Source organism: Nestor notabilis, unplaced genomic scaffold (genome assembly GCF_000696875.1).
Source record: "Nestor notabilis isolate BGI_N333 unplaced genomic scaffold, ASM69687v1 scaffold2862, whole genome shotgun sequence".
In the NCBI taxonomy this organism is placed as follows: Eukaryota; Metazoa; Chordata; class Aves; order Psittaciformes; family Psittacidae; genus Nestor; species Nestor notabilis.
In genome coordinates, this window is record NW_009918608.1 from 160,377 (window position 1) to 186,183 (window position 25,807).

Here is a 25,807-nt window from a genome sequence, read left to right on the forward strand (position 1 = left end):
ACCTGTTGCCCTCAGAAATCGCTCTTTAGTCAGTTTGAACAGAGGGTAAAAAGAAAGATAAGCTGTACCTGTTTCTTGTGAAGCCTTCTCAATAGCAGAAGCTTCAGCTGAGAACCTTTGTCTCTTTTTCCTATGACAAAAGGAAACACCAAATCACCTTTGCAAAACACAGACTATATGCAGCTTTGCATGCAAACAAAAATACCTTGTCTTGAATACACTTGCCTAGAAGGTCTTGATTCATAATGTGAGCAACATCCCTGCCACTGAGAGAATGCTGAGCCCATAAACTTTCTTGGAGTGTGATTTTTGAGGGGGAAGGGTGGTGGAAGAATGTTAGGTCTTTCAGCTTCCCCAGGGCTGAATGGGAGTGTATTTGGTTTGAGTGGCAAGAAGGGTTAGCTTCTGTGAGAAGCTACTAGATGCTTCCCAACGTTCTGATAAAGCCAATGCCAGATAGCTCCAAGATGGACCTGCCACTGGCCAATATGTGAGAGAAGCAGCACTGCAGACGTCAAAGTCAGTGAAGAAGGAGGGGAGGAGGTTCTTCAGGTGCTGGAGCAGAGATTCCACTGCAGTCCATGGTGCAGACCGTGGTGAGGCAGGCTGTTCCCTGCAGTCTGTGGAGGTCCGTAGTGGAGCAAATACCCACCTGCAGCCTATGGAGGACCCCAAACAGGAACAGGGGGATGCCCAAAGAAAGCTGTGACCTCATGGGAAGGCTGCGCTGGAGCAGGCTCCTGGCAGGACCTGTGACCCTGTGGAGATAGGAGCCCACGCTGGAGCAGGTTTGCTGGTAGGACCACACAGGGGACTCACACTGGAGCAGTCTGTTCTTGAAGGACTGAGCCCTGGGGGAGGAACCCATGCTGAAGCAGTTCATGAAGAATTGCAGCTCGTGGGAAAGATCCACATTGGAGAAGTTTGTGGAGGGCTGTGACCCAAGAGGAGGACCCCATGCTGGAGCAGGAGAAAAGTGTGAGGAGTCCTCCCACTGAGGGAGGACTGGGAAGGGATGGGAAAGACAGCATGTGAAGAACTGACCTCAACCTCCATTCCCCATCTCCCTGTCAACCCAAAAAAGGCAAGCATTAGTGTAGTCTTGGAAATGTTCTCAGGATTAGGAGAATTTTTCTTAGTTATGACCACAATACAGCCAAAATTCTGAAATCTGCAGACCTGTCATAAATAATAGTGCTTGCCTGCATTTTGAGTTTAATCATATTAAGGGACTATGAAAAATAACATATTTGTTGTAGAAGACAACGGACTCCTGAAGTTAATTTATGTTCACGTGAAATTTCATCCTTTAGTGCATCTTAAATTTTACGTCTCCTCAATCTTTCTGTGCAATGAGTGCAATCAGGCTCTTGGATTGCATTTTATTGTCTCATAGGTGTCTATATAGTCACCATACCTCATATAAAATTGAAATGAATCAGTTGAAGATTGAAAATAGTGACAGGAGCACTCCAATTTTTATCAACGTATTTTGGATTAGAAATCATAAATTTCTTGCATCTGCATCTCAATGCAAGAGAAATGAATATTACCCTCCAGAAAAAGCAAAAATAGTGGTGTTTATAAAAAAAGTTGTTTCAAATAACAAGAAAGTTTTTTAAAAACTTAAGTATTATAACAATAAATCAAAAATCATCAGGCTTTTTTTTTTTTTTTTTAATAGTTTTAACAATTCTGGCATCTGAGTATAATTTTTTTCATGGCTTTGTAATAGTCTAATACAGAATTACAGTTAAAAAATAACAATCCATTGCACAGTGTAAATGTCAGGCCAGATAGTCTGCAATGAAGATAAAGTGGTGGAATTATGCAGCTCCATGCAGGCTAAGTGAACATTTTTTCCCATATAAACTCTTCTCTGACTTGACTGCTTTCACTGCTGAGCCTAACTCATTTAATGTTATAGTTTCCAATTCCTGTATTGGCAAGTCAGATGTGGCTTGATATTGGAAGAACTTATTAAGGAACTTAACCTTTTAGACCACTCTCTTTTGAGAGGTAGGTACTAATTAGAGTATCTACACTTCCAGAAGGGTGGGCTGTCAAATAGGCAAAACTTTTAGCATTTTCATCACCTCTGGTCAAAGATAAATGCAACATATCTATATGATTTCTAGTAAAGTGGGGTTGTTCCTTGAAGGGTTTATTTTGGTTTGTTTTTGAAGCACTCTAAAAGAATTTAAATGAATCTAAAATAAAGGAAGATAATTGATTCTTCTGATTAGCTATGAATATTCAGTTATTAAAACACTTATTTATCTGTTGTATTTTACCTTATGCAAAACCAAACTGGAATTTAATATGAAGTTATAAATGGAATTACTATTAGTCAGTGTTTCTATTTTGTAGACTGCTTGATTATTCCATATTGTTGTTGGTGTATAGAAGTGAAAAAACATAAGAAGTGTTATGGGGAGACATGGGAATAAAATGTATTTTTCCAGTGATGAATGCAGCTATTCCTGTATGGTGGAATTGCCATTTTATAAACAGTAAGCCTTTTCTGGTTACCATCAGTAACAGGGAAATACCTTGTGTGTGTGAAAGTGAAATAATCTATACCTGATTAGATTTACAGCTGCTGTCCTTCTATTTATTTCTCATACTAGTGGGCTAAGAAAGCAAAATTTTATTAAAAAGGAAGGGAAGTTGTCTGAAAGCAAGTTGAATATATAATAATAATAGTAAATTTTCCTCTTCCTTTCCTGCTTTTTTAATGATCTATTTTCTGGAATCAAAGAAAGAATTTATCATTCTTATGTAATAACTAATATCTGTGATTTCAAATACCTGAATGTATTTCTCTTATTTACCAGGTTAACAGAGGTCAAATTAAAGTGTTACATTTTTATAAAACATCATCCTTCTGCATTTTATTTTGATATTTATTCCTGCATCGTGCCACTGAGATCTGAAAGTAAAAAAAATGAATACCAAAAACTTTGTGGTCTTACTTCTCTATTAATGGTAATACTGCTGCACTTTATGCCAGCTGATAGTTTGTGGCACTTGTTTGCGAACCTACAATTGTGAATTGCATGTTTTCTGTCAGCACTGGTTTCTCAAACTTTTATCAAAATACTTTCACTGGCCTTTAATTTTTCATCTTTATGACTTCTGATTTTGCATCTTAACAGTGGTATTACTATGTGTTATTTGGAGGACATGGAACTGAGAGAAAGAATAGTAAGTGTTGTGGTTTAATACCAGCTGGCAACTAAGCACCACCCAGCCCCTTTCTCACTTCCCCACGGTGAGATGGGGACGGGATCAGAAGAGTAAGAGTGCAATAACTCATGGGTTGAAATAAAGACAGTTTAATAAAGCAAAAGCTGCACATGCAAGCAAAGCAAAAAAAGGAATTAATTCACCACAGAAATCTATATCTTATTTTTGAATTTTAAATCAACTTTGGTGTTTTGTACACGCGGCATAGGCAGAAGCATGTTTTGCCTATTAAGCTATAGTTCTACTAATTTCTGACTATTAGTTAGGGATATGTTATTATTTAGGTTTCATTATCTATTTTTACTATCCCTGAACTGAACTGAAACTGAACGTGCACTATATTCAATTCTAGATTCAGAATAAAAATAGGAATCCTACCTGGAACTTTAAAATGGGGGAGGAGGGGGAGATAACCTTTTAGGAATTAGTAGTGAGATGTACCTTACAAACACTGTGATCATAGAACTAAATCCTAACTTACCTGTGTTTGCTGCCTTTGCTTTTTATCAAGTAGAAGCACTTCCCATTATTTTCCTGTGTAAAGGATAATTCAGTTACTTTGCTGGATTAGAATTATTTAGCTACTGGAATCTCATGTAAGGAAAAAAAAGGCTATGAATGGCTTTTAAAATTAGATTTATCCTACCCTGTATCTAGGAATTAATTTAATACCAAATATATTTGCAACATATGAATATTTCATGTACCTGGGTAGACAGCTTGAAGTCTTTTCTTTAGTACGGATTGAGTGTTTAGGATCCTCGGAAGTGTGTAAGCATTGCAAAATCTAATTGCTAACTTCAGTCTTGCAGCTATGAATTTCTCAGTTTCTGGCTAGGAATAAAGTCCATGCTTAAAATTGAAAAGAAATGTTTGTAAACAAGAGGACCTTAGGCACCTGATTGTGTGGGCACAGTCTGGTGGTTGGCTAATGGAAAATACAGAAGAAGCAGTTTCTGAAGGTGGAGTTGTCTGGGGTATCCCTTTCTCTAGACAATGACCTCAAGGTTAGGCTGAGTAGTTATGCTTCTTCAGTTACTTCTCTCTGGCTCAATAATGCTTAAATTCTGTCTTACGAAACAGTGTCCTTTGAAACACACCAACAGGCTGTAAAGGAAGCTGGACCCAGGTTCATATCCTGGCTAGGCCCAAGGGTAAACTGTTATGTAACTGGGTTAAGGGAAGTTAAAGCAAGGAACAATTTACCAACCTTTGTTACTAATTTGATTTTATAAATCACCAATTCCTTTAATTTCCACAAAATTTTACTGCTGTGGGAGATGGAGGGGGATTGGAGCTAGATGATCTTGGGGTCCTTTCCAACCCTAACTATTCTATGATGCTATGGTGTAACAAAGTAATCGAGCTCCCTAGTGCAGTCAGAGTTAATTTGGATCACAATTCCCACAGTGGTGTTTGATGTACTCTAGATCAAGCACTGAGTGATCCTGTTGTTACAAGATACTTTCTTTTAGGAAAGATGAACACACTTTAACTGAACAACTATATTCTCTATAAAGCTTTTCCTTGCAGTTGTGTTTCTGTAGCATTTTATTTGGGGAAGTACATAAGGACAATCAATCACTGACAAAATTTTTGGTAAGGTGGACTAATAAAGGAATGTGTTGTTTGTGATCTAGTTTCAAAACATCTGCAGACATTTTATTGTGGTTCTCATAAATCAAATTGAAATGAATGAAACAATCTATTCTGACATGTAGTTTGTCAGTTTTAATCAGATTACCTTTCCCAGTCTCCTGGAGTAGTACTGACTAAATTCCTGAGGGGTTTTGAACTTAGCTAACAATGTGTAGTTTCATGGGAAATAAATGTGTGCTATATTGTTAAGAAAACCCTCACGTATTTTCCAAATGATACAAATCTCTCCTCCATGTTTAAAAGAGCATTTAATTCTCAAGAATAAACATGTTAGTTTAGAGAAGCCATATTTACTTTGAAAATTTAGATAAGTTTGTAAGTTTTCAGTATTTATGAGGTTTCACAATGAGCCATAAAGAGAGAAACAGTTTTGCTGTATGGCTTACCTTTTGCATGTTCTTGAAAGTAAATACTTCACTCTCTTTATGGAAATGTAAATTAAAATTTGTCAGCATAAATATTTGTGAACATTCCCTGATACAAATTTGCAGCTCCGAAGTCTGAAATCAAACAATCCCGTATATGATTTCTCTAGCACAATCGCAGAATTGTGAAGATCATCTTAAACTTTTAGAGTAAAGATTTTGTTTCTAGCCTGTGACTCACTAAAAATTTTGCTTGTTTCTATCCTGCCTCACATACTAATTACTGCCTGTTTAGTTTAACCAAGGAGGACATAGGCTGGGTTTAAAGAATTGGCTCAAGAATCGGTTTCTTTGAATTTTACTGTTCTCTCCTCCATGGACAGGGATTTATGCACAGACTTCAGGCACATGGTTAGATCATGTGTGATACACCATCATTTAATCTAACTTGTGTATTAAAGATGTGGAATTTCATTCTACTTATCCTACACTTTTAATTAAAAAATTGTAATGTCTTGCTTTTGGCTGAAGCAGAAACAGTCTACAAGGAAGTGTGCAGCATTAATTTGAAAACATCAAGGAGAACTCGAGGATCCTGGGATTCAAGGTTAATTGTTTCTGTAGCTTTTCCTTTTTTTTGTTTCAGAGGTGTTATTCATTTTTCCTTTCCTATTTTGTTTGCCTAATTGAAGCGTACGTATTTTTTTCTCCCCCTGAAAGTACTTATGGAATGTGATATGGTCAATTACTGGTTTCCCTTTAAAAAAACCCTAACCACCCACCAAAAAACCAACAAAACCAGTGCCTACAAAACTCTAAAGATCAATACATTGTATGAAGATTGATTTTTCCCAGCTCTCTTAATCTGAAATGTCTTCAGTAGGCTTCTATTACTTTTTGGACCCTTTCTAACTTGAAAAGTTCCCTTCTAGTTTCTCAATATTAAATATTAATATGTGCAAGTAAAACTGAATGTTGTGTTTCAAAATCAGTCCCAGCGTTGCCTTTCTACCCCGTTACCTTGTTATACTTCAAAAAAATTACTCTGCTTTGTTAGGCTACAGAATGATCCTGGGATTATGAGACATCCTTATCCACAGCAAATCCTTCCTCTCTTTCAGATAAAATGCTTTCCAGGGCCATTTATCCACATTAAGGTGTGGTCTAGGTTCTTATTTTTAGATGAATAGCCTTACATTTGGCTGTGTGAAAACACAGATCCTGTTCCTGAAAACATCCGTCCATGTGATCCATTTCATTCCATATGCTGCCGTGTCCTTTTACATCATTATTTTTCACCTCAATAGTATATACCATCTGCCAAATTTCTTTTTTTTTATGGTTTTTAAATTATCAATCAAAAAGGATTGTGATAACACCCCAGATTTTCAAAATCCCACTGGATTGTTTCTGCCATTGATGATTCCATACTGACATCTATTTTTTCAGGTTTTTCAATTACTGGCATTATTTATTTGTGCAGTATATGCAGTATTGATACTGCATAGTATTATTTGTAGTGGTTAGGGTGTGAAATTAAAAATACCTGCAAGAAGCTATTAAGCTTAGGAGGCTGCTGTAGTAAATTAAATCCCTTGCATAAGTAAAAGAAAATGAAAAAGTGTTGTCTGACAGGCTGTATTTCCTAGAAGTCATGACAGCATTTAGAAATGAATTAAAAAAAAAATACCCATTTTTTTTTAATCCACTGTTTCTTTTTCAAACCAATGCTGACAGTTTTTCTTTCCCTTTTTGAATATTTGTGCTGTGTCGTTAGATGTCCCACGTTATGACTGTGACTGTTATGTGAAGATCGGTTAAAATGTAATGTCAACAAGGAAAATGTATGCTCAGCCAATGTATTAGGGACTTCTATGAACAGGCAGTTTGATCCTGATGATTTTAAAACACTTGATGCTAACATAAGTCGTTAAAAAACTTCTCTAGTGGCTAATGGCTTGTTAAGTAGTCCGCTTTGCTGATGAAGCACAAAACAATTCCTGTTGGGTAAAAATTAGAACAGGAATTTTAACAGCAAATCATAGTTTGTTAAGATTAATCATGATATGAAATAATTTCTATACCTTCTAAAATCTGTCCTCACTGAAATTTTTGGATGTTTATCAAAACTGAATGAATTTTTCAAAGAAAGAACCCCAAAATATATTGCCAGCATAAAGATGTCTGTATACATAAACAAACATAGAATCTTGTATCTGTAATAAAAATTCTGTAGTCAAAATTATGGGTTTACTGCAGATGAAAAATAAATGCCAGGAGAGTATATCATACCCTATGATCCATAGCATTATTCTTGAAAATACCTAAATCATTCTGGCTAGTCTTTTTTAAATTATTATTATTTTAATTTTAAATAAAATGGACCAATTATAAATTAAACACATCGTAAGACACATTTCAATTCAAAGGATTGAAGCTGAGAACACTAATATGCAATTAAAAATGTGGTACTGCAGTGTCAGGGGCTTATGGGCTTTAACAAAGTTTTTATTGCACCACCTTAGGCACGATGTATAATCCTTGTTTGTACAACTGAAGCTAGTGGGAACAAGTGTGTTAAACTATTTCAGACCACCTTTTATGAAAAAAAAACAAAGGAACAATACTTCTCACTCTAAATGTTCCTTTTTCATGAACCAGCTGTGACTTAAAGCACATTTCATGGCCTTGAAATCTCAGAGATTTTTTCTAGAGTGAAGTTTTCAATATGTGCTGTTTTATCTTTAGTGCTACTTGTATAACTACACTGGGCTTAGAGTTACTGATTTTTCCCAAGCTACATTTTTATCCTTTATGTTTCAGCTGTAAGATCTACATAATTTAATTTTTTCTTAATTCTGTTTAATATGAATGTAATAAACAGTCTTTTAAATTCTGAGAAATGGCTAACACTTATATTCAGGTAGTGTAATGTGTATCTAAGAAATAATAGCTAAAGCTGGTTTTGTGATGATTTTTCTTGTCTTTGTGAATGGTTTTCGTACTTTCTAATGTACTAACAAGGTTATTATTTTTTATAATGCTTATATGTTAATATACAGAAACTACCTCTGGTAGGATAAAATGTTTGTGTCCTTTCCCTTTGCTCTAATGGGCCTTCTCTATTATTTTTTTAGATATTGTGTGTTTACATGAATTATATCTGAACACATTCCTTACTATAACTATAGTTACATTCATTTTTTCTATGCCTTGTACAAAACTTTAAACTGTGCATCATTACAGCAAGGAATTGTCAAGGGAGGTGTCTATGACATATACAGACTTTACACCAAAATGGTCTACAAATTGAAGTTCACTTCTCTGGGAGAAGTTGAGTTAAACAAACTAACAGCTATCAATTATGATCTATCTAAAAAGTGTATGCACCCCCATTGAGAAACGGGAGTCTTTTCAGGTAGGCTACTTACATAATGGGTCTTTGGGAAGATAATAGGCTTGTCAAAAGCTTGTAAAGAGTTGATACAATTAGTAGGGTAATAATTTATTTTAGTTACTTTTGAAAATGTCTGAATTTGTTTTTTGTGGTTAGGAGTTTGAGAGGAAAAAGACATGATGTCACGTGTACTTGGGAAATTATTCCTTCAAGTATATTCAAATGTTTCTTAATCACCATTCCTATACATGTGAAATAAAATCAGCTTTAATATTCACAGTGTCTTTATAGTGCTTGTGTCTATCCCCATTACATGTATTCTCTATATATGCAAAAAACTTTTGTGTAATCTCAGGAAGTCTGTCCTGATGGTATTAACTTTTAAAACTGCAATAAATAATTACAAAGTAACTGGAAATCCCTTTACACAGTTGCAGTTCATTGCCCCAGAGCAACCTTAAAATGATCTATTAAATGATTATTAGAAACAATTAATTATACCAGAGAAGTCTTAAGAGCGCAAATGTAATTTCATGGTTATAATTTTCTTGTCAGGTAATAAAACGGGATGAGCTTGGCAAGGATCTGTCTGACTGCTCTCTGTTTGATTTGCTGAAATATGATGATTATAATGGTGACAAGCACCTAGCTCTGGAAGAATTCTATAGAGCTTTTCGTAAGTACAAAGATTAGCCTGTTGTTCTTTCAGTTTTCTTTTCTTTCTCTTGGTTTGTTTTTCTAAAATGCTTTTTTTTAAATGTTTAAATCTTGATGTATCCTGGTGCTGTACTTGAACAATGAACACAATTTAACTGCCATGAGATAGAAGAGAACTTCTTAGCAGAAATCAGTGAGATCCATTAGCATCCAGATTTCTGAGGGATTTTTGGTAATGGCGAATTCATAGATAATCTTTCTTAATGCCAACAGGCACTGGTAAGTCTGTGTTGTGCACAAATGGGGAGTAGTCTGGTCTAGACATAATCAGTAGAACCAAAAATCCAGAACACTTCTCCACACCCTGTGAGTGCTGTCAATTCTGACAAACCCAGCAACAAATGCATCACTTCTGTTATATCTTCGCAGTTCTTGGAGAGATACAGATTTGTGGTGTAATCTTGCCAGGTATTTGTTGTAAATGGCAAAGGTGGCTGGAGGCAAATCTGTACAGTACCTAAAAAGTGAAATAAGAATGTTGAAAATATTTACTCCAAACAGAATGAAAAGTGATTTTCCCCCCAGAATTTTCTTTAAGTATTTAATAATTTTAGTTTTGCATTTCAAAGTTACAATTATGTTATATTTTAATTCTGAAATTAATTTTAATTTTGCATTTCAAAGTTATAATTACGTTATATTGTAATTCTGAAATTATATTGTACAGTATGGAAAAGATTTTTCACCAGCTTGGACAGTTTCAGACATGTAATCTGCAGGGGATCATCTTCTAAAATACTATGATCTTATGTGTTATTTAAAGAACTTTAAAAATCATAGCTATTATTTTAAATAAGAAATGCTTGTAAAATTTTCACCCCTCATATGGTCCTCTGCCCATTGAGCTTGACCGTGTGTTTGTCACTGTTTTTTCATTCTTTTATCTCAACCTTTTTCATCTACATTAGAATTTGATCTCAGTTTAATACCTGCTACTCCCTGTGGATTTGCCTCTATCCCTAATAGCAGTGGAGTGGTGGATTTGAGAACATTTGAACTCTACTCATTAAAGTTTTTCTGCCTGACTGCTGGAACAAGAGTTACTGACATTTATTCACTCTGAATGGCAGTGGAGAAAATTTGGGTTTTCAATGCTGGAGAAATTGATCCTAATCAAAGCTGCTGCACAGAATTCAAAGGGTAGAGGTGTTTGTTTGTTGTTTACTTTTTTTCTCTTTATTTCTGTAACTCTAACAAGTTGCGTTTTTAAAGTCTTTTAAGAGAGGGAGTGGAAGAAAAGGTGTAGAAGTACTTCTAATGCCTTGTTTGTTAAGACAGTCACATGAGCACAGAAATGCTAGGACTGACTGGTAAGGGTAGGGGAGGGGCAATAGGGGTCACAGCACCACACTTTTACTATGTAGCAATCCTCCAGGGGTACTTTTTGAAGCCAGTTTGTACCTGAAGCTGCGAAATTATAAAATGTGGTTTAGATAACAAAATACACTTTTAAGACTTATTAGAATTTGGTGAAGGTTAAACAGCTCTTGTTTTCTAAATTGAATTGTTCATCACCATCCTCTACTCAGCACAGGATCATGCTGCACAGAAGACCCTTCAGAAAAAATGAGAGGCCTGGAAAATGGCTGAGAGAAGGCATTAGGGATATTTGTGTCATCAGCCTGAGCCTAAAAAGGGGATAGTAATAGTCGAGCATACAATTGGCATGCACGTTTCTAGCTGTGATTTCAAATGGTATTTAAAAACACTTGAATAAGATGTTGAACAGAGTTGGATAGGAGTAAAAGCCATCTTTGCTCTGCTGTTGAACAACCCATTCTCTTAAAGTGATTTCTTTTTAAAGGATTAGGCAATTAAATTTTATTTAAATATGAAGGCATATCAGTGGGATTATTTGTTAGTACTGTTCTGTTAGCATTAGCAGGTAGGAACTTTTTCACTGGCATACTTTATCAGCAATTTGACTGTCATCTGAAGATTGTAAATTCAGAATCAAACATGACTGTAGATTGTGCTTCTTTATGAAGAGCTCCCCACAGATGACAATTCTATTTTTCCCTCTAGTGGTAGGAACAAACCCACCTTAAGGGCAAAGTTTAATCATTACCTGTTTTAAAGGTATTAACATGCACATAAACTTATATCTATACATATATGCGTGTACATGCTTGCTTGAATTCTGTGAATTACTTTTGACAGTCTCATTTTATCTGACAACATTCAAAATAAACAGGACAACCAAATTTGAATAGCTTTATGCAGTGGATGAAAAATCCCTTTCTCCCTTCAGAAGGTCAGATCCTGAGGCAGTAAAAAATAAAGAAGATGCTTCAGAGGGTGCTCTTTACCCTGGAGGTTTGTGCCAAGTCCAGGTTCACAAAATGTTGCAAGCTTGCTGGCTTCTGTAGTGTTTTACGTACCAGAAAAACAGATGCATTTTTCTGGGTGTTGGCTGTTTTCACTTATACTATGGGGGATTTTTTTTTTGGTGCTATAGCATCCAGTACTAGATATCTGTCTACTAGATGCCGTAACAGTTTAACGAGATCAATAGAGTATGCAGAGAGGAGCCTAAAAAATAATTACTATTAATGTAAGTAGAAAAACCAGAAAGTTTAGAGTTAGCTAGGCTTTGGGAGCTGGGCACTGAAAGAATCATCTGGTTTGGTCCCTACTGCTTTGGCCATATCATGTAAAATTCAATCTCAAAAGTGATCCAGCTCCATCTTAGTGTTTTGTTTTTCTTTTTTGTTTCGCTTCCCCAGTCAGCCCCAAGCTAAAGGATTTTCTATCAGCAAATGTTTTTCTTAGACAGGGAAAAATATATTTAACTTCTTCTGAAATGGTGGCTGGAAGCCTAAGATGATGGAGCCAAACAAAAGCTAGAAAGGGGCAATACAGATTCTTGAAAGCTTTATCTTCTGTAAACTAAAATTCAACCAATGTGCTTCCTTTCTTTTTCAGTGATTTTCTTTCTTTGCGTAATGTCTCCTATGGTATCAAGATAATTCCGTGTTTGCTGTGAATGCTGTCACTTTTTGTTAGTCTTCTAATGTTCTTTTCTAAAATAAAAAAAAAAAAGTCTTATTTGTTTTTCTTCTTTAAAATACCATCTGAAATGAAATTTCAAAGCAGCTATTTCAGGTGGGTTGCAAAACCTCAAGGCATACCACAAGCAAGTTAATAGTTTTGATCACTCAGCAGATGCAGATGTATATGTAGGCACTTTGTGACTGCAGTAGAAAGAATGAGACTGATTTAAACATTCATGAATAGAAGTGATGGAATACAATGAGTACAAATAACAAGTTAATTGTAAATAATAGAACTAAATGCTCTATGTAATAATTGAAATCCTACATAAAATGAAGAAAAACCCCTTAACTTTCAGAATAATTTTTTATTGTTAGTATAGAACTATAATGTTATTTTATGCTCAAAAAAAGGGTCATGGAAGGCCCTCATATTCAGGACTTGAGTGTAAAAATTAACACTAGGTTTACAAGAAATTGTCAGAAAGAGTTAGCTAGCCAAAACAAAATATGACCTAATTTTATAGTCGCTGCTCCTATCAGTTTCACAAACTACTTGTGCTTTCAGGTACCACATAACACTGTTAAAAGGATCTAAGCTGTTGTGCAGTTGTTATTCAGAATCATGAATATTGTTACTGTATGTACTATTGCTATATATATTTAAAAGTACCTTCAGTCTTGAAATGCTGTTTGTGTCCAGATATCAGATTCAGATTTCAAGCACTCCTTACTGCTGAGGTATTTGCATGAAGTGATATATAAACCTACAGTAACAGGAGCTATTACAGAAAGTTGATCTGGGCTGAAATTACAGATTGTTTTTGGGCTCAACTTTTAGGAGGAAATGTGAAGCCAGTGCCTAATATGATTGTCAATCATGTGGAAAGGCAAACAGCAAGAAGTCCCCATAAACACAGGGCTCATTAGGATTCCATATGCTTAGTTACTAAGTCTCAGTCCTCAAAAATTAGTCTAAAACATCACTTCTTTCATTTTGATACCTTTACTTCTATTTTAATTTGTCAAATGGAGTTACTAGAGGGGCATGTTCAAAAAAAAATTTTTTTTAAATGTCTATCTTCATTTCCAAAGTCAAATAAACCAGAATTTAACAAAAACAACAACAAAAATCTAAATATAAAATCTGTACAATTCATTGAAATAAATGAGACTTCCCATTGGCTTCTGTAAGTTATCCTCAAGTCCACAAAGCCTAACTCAAAGAATGCTTACTGAGTTTATACTTCCAAAGAGTTCAGTATGAGGTCTCAAGTATTGTATTTAATATGCAATCTGAGTCAGAGCTTTAGAACTATGATTAGTCTTCAATAGTAACACAGGTGAACAAATAGTAAAGATTTTCTGAGGGAGGAAGAGGTATTATTCTGTCTCCTGCTACCATTAATTCCTTTTCAGCAGCAACTTCTGTGTAATAGCTTGTTCCAGAGGGTATTATATTTCAGCAATAAGCTCTGAAAATACCAGTTAGCATCATACTGAGTAGGAGTTATGTGAGGTAGTGGTAATATTTTTCTGCTCAACCTAATCTATCTTTCAAATTCCTACCTGTGCTACGTGTATTTTCAATCTAGAGATTCTAAGCTGGAAAAGAATGCTCTCTCTTCTGTTGGGTGGATAGGTTTTAAACTGATAATTTCAAACAAGTAAATATTTACAGTATTAAATACTGTTTTATGGATTGAAGTAGTGTGCCTGAAACTTTTCACATGCTGCTGAGTAATGAATTTTGATGCCAAGTGCTTTCCACATGATGATAATTGCATTTTTTAGGTGCTTCACCAGTAATGCTGTGGGGAGCGGTTTGTGGAGTTTGGGTCTTTTTGTGGTCGGTGTTTTGCTGGGTTTTGTTAGAAATAATTTTTTTTTTCCTTTTTTTTTAAATTAAATAAGAAAAGTCTCTGAGTAAAATGGGCTCTTTTAAAAAAATATCTTAAGTGTTGTTTGACAATGTAGAAGGCACTGAAACAGGTTGTCCAAAGCAGTGGTAAATGCTCCATCCCTGGCAGTGTTCAAGGCCAGGTTGGACAGAGCCTTGGGTGACATAGTCTAGTGTGAGGCGTCCCTGCTGATGGCAGCGGGGTTGGAACTAGATGATCTTAAGGTCCTTTCAAACCCTAACTACTTTATGACTCTATGATTTTGCCTGGGATCTGGATCAATGTTGGTGATAACTGATTTTGCCATACTTTTCTTCATAGCTTACATTCAAAACAGTTTATGAAACTTAAACAGTATCATGTAGTTGAAGTTTATTATTCTTTTAAAATGTTGCCTGTTTTTTGCTTTCTTTCTGGATAAACACAAACTGAAAGATTTTATAAAAGTACTGGGAGATCAGATATTGTATATGCTAGTCATGAAGATTGAGCCCTGCTACTGTCTCTTCTAGGCCATAGGATAGTTGCACTGACTTGGTAAATTAAGAACTGAGTAAGAAGTGTCAGAATGAACCCATCACATTTAAGTATGAATAAGCTGCTATTTTCTAAGGCCAGATATCTAGAAATGAAGTACTAATAAAACATGATTACATTGTGATGCTAAATAGAATCATAGAATCATAGAATAGTTAGCGTTGGAAAGGACCTTAAGATCATCTAGTTCCAACCCCCCTGCCATGAGCAGGGACACCACACACTAAACTATGTCACCCAAGGCTCTGTCCAACCTGGCCTTAAACGCCTCCAGGGTTGGAGCATTCACAACTTTGTTGGGCAACCTATAAATGAGTTTCACTTCTGTAAACTTAGAATTTGACCTTTTGCTAATGCCAGGTGCCAAAGAGTTGTTTTTTTTTTCATGTCTTGGGGGAATCAAGTAACAAATTTAAGGCCACATTAGGTTTACATTAGATGATGAAACAAATATTTCACAAGATCTTTGGCTATCAGGAAATAACGAGGAAGTTAGGTTTTGTTTATGAAACTTGAGTTCTGCTGACCTCTAATCCTATCAGTGCATTCAGCTGGGAGTACTGGAGGTTGCTGGAGAATGCTGTGAAATACAGGACTGCAGAAGATAAAGATTAGAACCAAACACCTTAGTTACAGTATCATTGTTTCAGACAAGAGGATTGATAGAGATTGACTTGTATAATATTTGCTGCTGGCTCAAAATATCTGAAAATGAAATCTTACGTGCCTTTCAGTGAGCTTATTTCAATGCTATGGAGAATGACACAGAATGCTGAGGGACAAAAATAAACACCAAGCAATTTTTCATATGTAGTTATGGTTAGCAAAGTCCCTTAGTAATTGACCTGTTAGCTGTTTCTCAGGAATTGGTTATGTGGCATGAGTTACAATATTGTTGCAACTATTTTGTTATGTTGCTAATTCTGAGAATATTTTTATCTTCACAAAGCAGTGCACCTGTAAGATTAGGCTATGACTGATGTTCCAACATCCACAAACACCTTTATCTAGATAGTGTAAAGAACACTTCAAGGCAAATTTAAAATAATAATTTATAATCACAGTTTCCTTTATTAACAATTATAAAGAAAGCACAATTTCTCCATAAAGATGGGGGGAAGGAGGGAGAAAATACTATCAGAACATAAGAAGTAATGACTGTGCATTAAAGCAGACAATCATGAGCTAATCCACAAGCAAGGACATTAAGTATCTCTACTTCAAGGCAGAATTACTCTTCTGGAACTATAATGAATATTAATAGGCTCATAAAATATTATTTAGTATGAAAGCCTCAGTAACCACTGCATTACTTGTTTCCTTTGCAGTCATGGCATTAACTCTTTATCTGGATTTTGTACTTAAAATTGATTACCAATTTCAACTTCCTGAGTAACAGGCTACAAACACTGTTAGCCAACAATAAATACTCATTTAAACATAATTTCTAAAGTAATTTTCAATATAATGATTGTATTAAATTTCAATGCAAGTTAGCTTTCCCTTAACAAGAACTGAAATCATATTTAGTATTTGACTTCCTCAGGAAACAGAATAGAGAAATCCTTTTTCTCTTACAAAACCCAGAGTGTATTAGTGTCATGCTTAAATTCCAGCTGGCAACTAAGAACCATGCAGTGGGATGGGGAGGAGAATTGGGGAAAAAAAAAGATAAAACCCATGGGTTGAGATACAAACAGTTTAATAATTGAAATAAAGTAAAATATATTAAGAATAATAGCAAATAAAGAGAGAAATAGGAATAAAACAAACAAGCAAACCCCAAACAAACGGGGGGGGGGGGGGGAATGATGCACAGTACAATTGCTCACCACCTGCTGACCAATACCCAGCCCGACCTGAGCAGTGATCAGTCCCTTCCAGGTAACTCCTTACAGTTTATATACTGGGCATGATGCGCTGTGGTATGGAATACCCCTTTGGCCAGTTTGTGTCAAGTGTCCTGTCCCTGCTCCCTCCTGGCTTCTTGTGCCCGTCCTCACTGGTAAGAGTACAAGAGACTAAAAAGTCCTTAATCAAGGTAGGTGCTACTTAGCAACAGAAAATAAGGAAAGAAAAGGTGGTTCTAATTCATTACCCCATCATCAAAAGGGGAGCTTTTCAATCACTGAGATAATTTAAGTATTTCACATGAAGACTGAATAAGATGCCTTTTCTATCCAAGAATCAATTTATCTCTCTGGAGGATGTTGTAACCTGCTTTGTGTTATTTTATGCTTCATACAAGGTTGAGTTTACTGGTGATTCTTGAATACCAAGCCCTGATGTCACTAATTTTGTATTAAAAATTGCTTAGTTGGTTTTTAAATTACTAGTAATTTTTTATTAAAAACTCAGAACATGCTGTTTCAACTTTATACACCAGGCTGCTGTGGAATCCAAAGGAACAAGCTTTCCTAAAAGAATGCTGTCAGGTTTTTTGTTTGGACGTTTTGGTAACTCATCTACTCTTGCTTGCTTGCTTTGGTTTTGTTCTTGCATCTAGATAAATAAAAATAGACAAATTATTACAGTCAGAAGTTTGTAAAGGTGGTTATTAATTACCAAGATACCTGGTTTTCTTAAGCATATCTGACATGTACACTATAAAAAGAGAATCTGGAGGCACAGTTTCCCACCTAGATTATATGAAGGTACTTTGAAAATGCTGTAAATGAGGTCAAGGGAATAAAAAAAGAATTCTAATTTTGCAAAGCTTGCGAGCTTTTCTGTAGGCCTTAGTGTTACAGAAAATGGTATTACAGGATATTGGGAAAGTTTTTGGATTGAATACCCTCACATATACATTACACACAATAAAGAAAAATTGGCTTAAAATGTGTGCATTCGAAGAAATATATTGGAGAAGAAACCGATTTTGTTCACTCCATTGTTCATAGTGAATTACATTCTGGCAAAGTGTTCTTATTCCAGGAAATTTCATTACTAATTTAATTTCCAAAATATAATAGCACAATTTCCAGTGTTACTGTAGTATTCTTCCATAACTTTTGAGTTTGGTTTTTTTTTTCCAAGTTTAATATTTTGCCTTTGTAATGTGTTTTGGTGTTTTGTATGTCTTTGAAGTTTACACATGTCCTAGCACATCCATACATGCCATTTGGCAATAAGCCTGTAGTAACTGCCGTGATCTTCATAGGTAGTAAGATGCTTTCCCTGTGTTCAGATAGGTGGATCATTTTCCCATCTGTCATCTATTTATCGTATATTCTGCCTTAGTTTTATTTAGTTATTTTTTTTTAACTTAAAATATTTCCTGTTTAGTTTCCTCTTACTTAATGTTTTTAGGCCGTGGTTTTGTCTTTCCTTCGTTATTCCCAAGTCAACAAGGATCAGTTAAATGCATGCAAGTTGTGCTCATATGCTCCTGACTCTCATGCTGAAGGATGCCTTGGAATTAAAAGGAGAAAATCAGAGCAGCTTTGGGATTTCTGAGCTTTTTTACCCTACATTTGACATATTTTTTGTAGTTTGCTCATAAAATGTGGAAAGAGAGAAAAATGAAAAAGGCAGTGATCTGTAAGGGGCTTTGTGATGTGTCCTTTTGTAAAGCAGAAATGTGTATCTATCCTACTAAGCTGTGTTTCCTGAACTAGTTTGAACTACAGGGAGGAGAGGCCTGCTTCTAAATCAAAATAATCTCTTTAAGTAAGTTTTCAGTAAAGCTACAAATTTTGGAGAGGGTAGGACAATTGCAGTATTACATAAAATTAAGATGTTTTTAAGAGGCAGAATATTGTTCTCGAACACATCTAATAATCTTACTAGTCTTGTTTGTAACAGTTGCTAGTACAGATAATGCCAGTCTTTTTAGTGCATGAACAATATGCTTAGATAAAAGGGTTCCATCATGACAAACTATTACTTCTGACTAGCCGATAACATCCTTTTCTGTAGTCATTTATTGAAAGAAGGAAAATGTAATTTACATTTTGTTATTTTAAGTTTTGGCAAGTAGGATCAATTTAATCCTGTAGCGATAGAAGTATTATGTTTGAAGATAGGCATGAGAAGGTCTCTTTTTTAGTAAATCTTATTTCAGTAAGTCTTGCTCTCTTGTCGTCAAGCATTTGCCTGGTTATTATACCACTGATCTCCTAAGTGTTTGTAAGTAGTTTCCCATACGCTGTCACTGCTAAAAATATTTGGATGTGTATAGAGTTAAGAGCATGGCACCCCAGAATTTAAGCTGCTACAACTCTATATAAATTGACAACTGTATGGTTAGAGAGGAAAAAATATGAAATACTCCAGTCTGTCAAAGCTATTTTCATGGTCTCAGATAATGGTATTCTAAGCTCTGATACATCTTGCTCCTCATCACTCCTGGCTTTCTAACTGCTCAAAACCAAACATCTCATAATTGCATATATTAATTAGTTATATATTTTTTAGAGAGCTATATGCAAGCTGACTTCAGTACGAACACTGATGTGTGCAAGAGTTGCATCCATTTGATGAAATTGTATATCATGCTAAGTCCGCTTCCACTGATCATTGGAGCCCTTATTTAGTTGGATGACTGTTATATGCTTTATATACAACCTAAAACCATGTTTACAGTTATCCAAATGTATTTTATATGCTTTTGGGTTTTAAAGACTCACACAAAACTCCATTCTTCCCCCTGTAGCTGCCTTAAAAAGACTGAACATTTTCTACCAGAAGAAATAAAGACTAAAAAAATACTCCTGTGGTTCTGTTGTATACAGAATTAAATTGTCAATAGATTCTTATGCCAGTTTTCTAAACAGATCATGCTCTCAGAGAATCAAATCTTATGTTAAGTAGGTTAGCAAGTGATTTATATGGAAATGCAATTTTGGCTATAGTAAAGAAGGTACCATAGAAAAGCTATGAAGCTAAGCTATATGTAGTGCAGTATTGTGTCAAAACGTGTTTAAAAAAGGATGCAAAACAGCGAAAACCTGAAGGAGAGGAAAACCACATAAGCTTTCTTGATGTAGTTATTTAGTGTAAGAATTGGGAAACTTGATTGCCTAAAATGGTAGAGATCTGAACAATTCATCTGGTTGCCACTCTGCCATGAATAAATAATTGGAGAATATGTCATTCTTTAAAAAACTTGCTTTGCATTATGATTATAATTCTCCCCAACCTAGACATATGGGAGAGATGTATTTGTTTGAGGGAATAGTTACAGTGTTTTAAAACTTGCTGAACACTCTATTTAAGAAATAGTTGATGCTAAACAAAGATTAATGTTTTGTTTGTGCTTATGAAGTGCTGAGTTAATGTCTACTTTGAGTAACAACATATACATACTAACAAGTTCTCTAGGGTAGAACAAAGATACATCTAGTCCAGTATCTTTGCTCTGAGATCGCTTAGGGACGATTGTAAAAAAAAGAGAAAGTATGTAAGACTCCTCCAATGTATTTTCTCTTCTCTAGTGAATTTTGTCTCAGAGATTGCTTGTCTTTAATAGCTCTTGATGGATGCCTCACTCATAAATTTGGTAGCTTTTTGGACCCATGTGAAATTAGCATCTACAACATTGTGTTTCATTTAATGACTTCTGGGTAGAATAAGTATATTTTTTGTCTTCATTATGCACACCTTCTGTTTAGTTTGTTTAGTTCTTACATGATAAGAAACCATGAACATTTGCTCCATATTCCTAGTCTTCAAGACACTCTTTTGTTTTTCTAAGCTCCTGACATATCTTTGTAGTCATCTTTCTTCCATTCTGAAAAATAGCTGCTTGTATTCCATTCATTTAGTAACTGCTTGTATAGGAAGCCTCCAACATCTTTGATCATTCCTGTTATGTTTCTCTGTTGTTTTTCAAGTTCCACTGCAAGGTTTTCTACAGAGGGAGGGACAAATAGCAGTCACATTGCTCATGCAATATATATTTATAGTAGCATAGTAATGCTTTTCTGTTTGGGTACCAGTCTTTGCCTAATAATTTCTTTTATTGTCATATTGTCAGGACTGTTTTGATAGAACTGCAAATTATACCTTCAAGGTCTCATACCAAAGCAATAATAACTAGTTCAGAGCCCATCACTGTGTAAACAAAGTTGGGTACTTCTTTGTTTACCTTCATGCGGTACTTTCAATACTGAATTAAATATATTGAATTTGGCAAGCCAGTATCGTACGTAAGGTCTTTGAGCAAATCAGCTTTTACATTTGCTAGCTAAACTACCTAATTAGTTGTTCTCTAAAAATTATATCTCAGAGAATTTTATCACTTCTTTTTCTTACCCCTTCTCCTGGGTAATGTTGAACAACGTGAGATCCAGGTGGAACTGCACTGGTGGTTTTGGTCACAAGAGACCTGCAAACAGACTTCTTCAATGAAGAAGTGGAAGAAGATAGTTTCTCAGCCCATGACAAGATCTGATGCACATTGTTTGTGAAAGGATAGATCAGAAGATACTGTGAGTAGGAATGTAGTGTGCAAGACCAAAGTGCTAAGAACAATAGCTTAATCCAGTCTGTTCTTAGTTTGTTCTTTAACCTTTGTGCTGATTTTCTTAGATGCATAGCCCATGGTCTGCTTTGATCTTGGGGAAGTATACCAGGTATGCAAAGCCAAGAAAGGTATACACAGAGGAGTCCTTGTTTTCAGAATGTGCCATGATGCTCAACACAAAGTCACAGTCCTTTGCACAGACGTCTACTCTTAAGCAGAGTAAAACTATTCAGTGAACATCAAAAGTCAGAAGTCTCTGTACAGTCAGGTATCAGAGTCTATCTTGAGTTCTAGTTTCTTTCTTTTCCCCTCTAAATGTAAATAGCCACATCAGCCAGTTGATCGATTTTTCAGAATCCCCTTCATCGTAAAACTGCTCCCATCTGTGCTTATTTCTATGTTAAAGATTTCTGTGAGGAACTGCTTCATAACTCTAGTCTTCAGATTGCATTGAATTATTGAGTAACAGTCATGTGGCCCTCCTTTTTGTGTGGAAATATAGTAGTTCTGCTATGCTTCAGGCTTGCTAACTACATTTGCAGTTCAGGTAATTTAATCCTGAATTACTATTTTAGAATATTGTCCTGTCATTTTCCTGACAGAACTGGACTAAGAGATAGTTTTTACAAAGCTGTGTTATTATAAAACTCAGGGTAAGTCCAGAAATTCTATTACAATTCTGGGAAAGTAGCTTTGAAATTTGAAAGTGAAATGAAGCTGCGCAGTAAATAAAATTGGCAAATTATTATATTTATAGACTGAAATCTTCATGCATAAAACTGTGAGTTACCAGGGCTGTCAACTCTCCTCTTAAAATTCCCATTTCATTATTGATTAGTTCCAGAAATACTTCATAGATTGAACTGCTGCATTTTAAATGTTTCATTTGAGGTAACTGCAAGTATGCAGTATTGATGTTCAGCATCTGTTTTTGCAATAAACTGAAGAAGCATTAGATTTGGATCTATACTAGTAAAATTACTAGAAATTATTTATGCTAACTCTTAGCATTTAAGTAAAATGTTTTTTCTTGAGCTAGTAATATGCAAACACAACAAACACACAGAAATTGATTTTTGCATAAATTCCTTTCTTAGTTTAGACAAATTCAACAACATGTTCTACAATAAATAAGGTGTCCTGGGTTCAGCTACAGCAGTCATTTTTTCTCCTTCTTAGTAGCTGGGGCAGTGCTGTGGTTTTGACTTTCAGTCTGGGAACAATGCTGATAACACCGATGTTTTTAGTTGTTGCTAAGTAATGTTTACTCTGACCAAGGACTTTCTCAGTCTCATGCTCTGCCAGAGAAGAGCGGAAGCCAGGAGGAAGCAGAGGCAGGACACCTGACCCAAACTGGCCAAAGGGGTATTCCATACCACAGCACGTCATGCCCAGTATAGAAACTGGGGGGAGTTACCCGGAAGGCCCAGATCGCTGCTCGGGTCGGGCTGGGTATCGGTCGGCGGGTGGTGAGCGGTTGTGTCCTTTTCCCTTGTTATTCCTCTTATCATTATTATTGGTAGCAGTAGTGGTTTGTATTATACCTTAGTTACTGGAGAGCTGTTATCTCAACCCGTGGGAGTTACATTCCTTTGATTCTCCTCCCCATCCCTTCGGGAGCGGGGGGAGGAAGGAAAAGGGGGGGAATGAGCGAGTGGCTGCGTGGTTCCAAGTTGCCGGCTGGGCTTAAACCACGACATAAGGTCAAAACCAATTATCACTATTACTTCAGTGAATTAGCATTTCCATGTTATCTGCATAGGAAAGCTATGTTTAACACCTAACTTAGTTTCCTGTGAAATTTGTTTTGAAGAGGAAAACAGAAAACATTTTAAGGAGTAATGGACTAGTATGCCTTTTTAATTACGTATTACTGCTTATGCACATTACTGGCTATTCTTACCCAAATGCTGTTTTCATTAATTTATTTTGAGATAAGTCGTTTTCTGTATGTACTACAAGCATACCTCATTGCAAAATTTGGTTCTGTGCCTGTTTTTGAATAATACAGTGTTACAATTTTAATTTGTTCTTCATCACAAATGCATTACAAACAGGTGGTCTAGCTTTATGGATGTTTGATGTGCATTTTAACTGTTCAGTTGTTAATCTGAAAAAGTGAATAAGGAAGCATTCTATGATCAAATTTACCTTAAGATACTTTGGAATATACCAAACTTGTGCAATGGTAGAATTTGTGGTTTTGAACAAAGTTTTTGAAGGCTACTGGAAAGAAGATGTTTGATAACAGTAGAGGCACTATGTCCTCTGTTTTCCAATGATTTAATAGATCCCATAGAAATAAGGAGCTGCAAAAATTCATTGCATCTTGGACAACGTATCTATTGAAACACTGGATAGTTATGCTGCAGGCTACAAGGTTGATTAAATAAACTGAGTTAGCTTTAAGCTAACTATTTTAGATAAAAGTATAGTTTTGGACAGTACAACATGTAGTTTGCATGGTCTAATGCAGCAGTCTGCAGCAGAAATGCTTCTCCTTCCAACTAAGCAAGACATTTTGGATAGCTTTGTAATTTACAGTGAACCCATTATGATAGTCTGACTACTAGCTTTGTGGAGATCTTGTGTTATTCAGGTGAGATTGCCATTAATTTCAGTTGATTTCATTTACAGTAACTAGAAATTAGGTGAACAATAACACTGGTGGCAATAGTGGCTGAAGAGACAAAGCACACAAGAATGCAGTTTAATACAGTGAGGGAGGAAGAAATTTGCTAAGCAAAAAGATGCCAAAGAGTTTATAATTAGGAAACATTCCCTCAGAACCTAAAACTGAAAGCCATGGTCCTTGGTCTTTTCCGTTGGTTGCCGCCAAATAATTGTACAATCCACTGAAGGAATAGTGAATGATGCCTGTAGAAAGATGAGACACTATAGCAGCTCTTGGGTCTACAGTTTCTTAGATCAATTTAGACTTTTGTACTTTCTGAAGATCTAAATCCATGGAAGCTGGGCTTTCAGAAGTTCTAGATAGTAGGATTTTTATTACCATCAGTCTTTTGATATAATTTATAATTAGTCTTTTAATTAAGATAATGAAAGAAGATTGTATCAACTTTACTTGACTTTTGTTACTGCATTATGAAGCAAATTTTAATTATATATTTGCACATACGCCTTGGTATTCCTGTTTTACTTGATAAAAAGAATGGAGAATGAATCAGAGGTATAGTGTAAAACTGGCTTTTGTTTGTTAAGACCTCCCTCTTTTATTATTGAAGCTGAAAGATGTTTAGTGAACAAAGCAGTAATTACATTAAGAAAAAAGAGAAAGCTAATGGTAAACAAACATGTGATTTTAAGTGGTGAAATTGCCTTTGCTTTTGCATCAAAGCTCCTAACTACCCTAATGCATCAGACTAATAAATAGTTCATTCAATTTAGCTGAATTGTTTAATGGTACATGATTGCAGATTCCTCACATTCAGGATATGAATTGTGAGACAAAGATGTATTTGCAGAGGTTCTGAGTACTCTTAGATGAAGCTGAAGTTAACTGAAGCTGTACTTTGAATAAATAAAATGGTATCCACGTAAAGAACAATATCATATTGCAAACCTAGTCCTCTTAAACACTTCAGACAGTTTATTTGCTGTCCCTTCAGAAGTCTTAATGAAGTGTTGAGGGATACTGTTAAGAACTTTTCAGAAATCCAGCTAGTCTATATGAACAAGATCTCCTTTGCCTTTTGCAACCCCCACTACTGCCATTGGTAATTAGATTTGTCACAGACTCCTTCACAGCTGGGATCACTGAATTGTAGAACATGTCAAAGGGGAATTTTGGTAGGCATTTGACCAAATTCTGTTATGTGGTCTACCTGAATCCTTGTCTGCAAAGCTGATTTCTAGTCAGCTGAATCCCTGTATTGTTACATGGGCTTATGCTGTCCCAAGTGCAAGACTTCTAATTTGTCTTGGTAGAATTTCACAGTTTGTCAGCCTGCTCATAAAGTTCCCTCTGAAGGGCAGTATTCCAGAAACACACTTCCTGATCCTGTGAATGTGATGCCAACTGCAAAACTTCTGTGGGTGCATTTTGTCCTATCATCCAAGTGACCATGAAGATGATAAACAGTGTCAGTCCAGTATTGAATCCACTTGCAACATTCCGACTGTTAGTCTATCAAATGCTGACCCTTTGATCCTGAAGGTGCAATAAGTTGCTTATAGGCCTCTCATGTTGTCCACACCTCCCTATCTGGGGCCCAGCAGTGCTTTTTCATTCAAGGGAGTTAATTTAGCTAGAACTATATTTACCACATGAATTTCAATTATGTCCTATTCATATAGAATATAAAGACAAAGTTATGACCGTGAGGTTTGTGAAAATTAAGAAAATAAAATCTGTTATCAGTAGTTTACACTTACTAATCAGCAGCTTTCACAAAACCTGGAAATCTGCAGGGTTCTGCAAATCAAAAGCTGTTGAAAGTAGCCAAGGTAGAAATTGAATATTGTCTGTTAGGCAAAGTTGTCTCTAATGTCAGGTTTTCGCT

The 25,807-nt window shown here is 35.6% G+C and overlaps 1 protein-coding gene across 1 annotated transcript in view; it reads left to right on the forward strand.

Annotated features, from left to right (window-relative positions):
- LOC104402019 (follistatin-related protein 5-like) overlaps positions 1 to 25,807 on the forward strand; it is a gene marked incomplete at its 3' end in the record, with an annotated part of 190,619 nt that overhangs the window by 133,751 nt on the left and 31,061 nt on the right. The window contains exon 5 of the mRNA XM_010009784.1: positions 9,226 to 9,346. Within this exon, the coding sequence (XP_010008086.1) occupies positions 9,226 to 9,346 (121 nt within the window). The remainder of the gene's footprint in view (positions 1 to 9,225; positions 9,347 to 25,807) is intronic.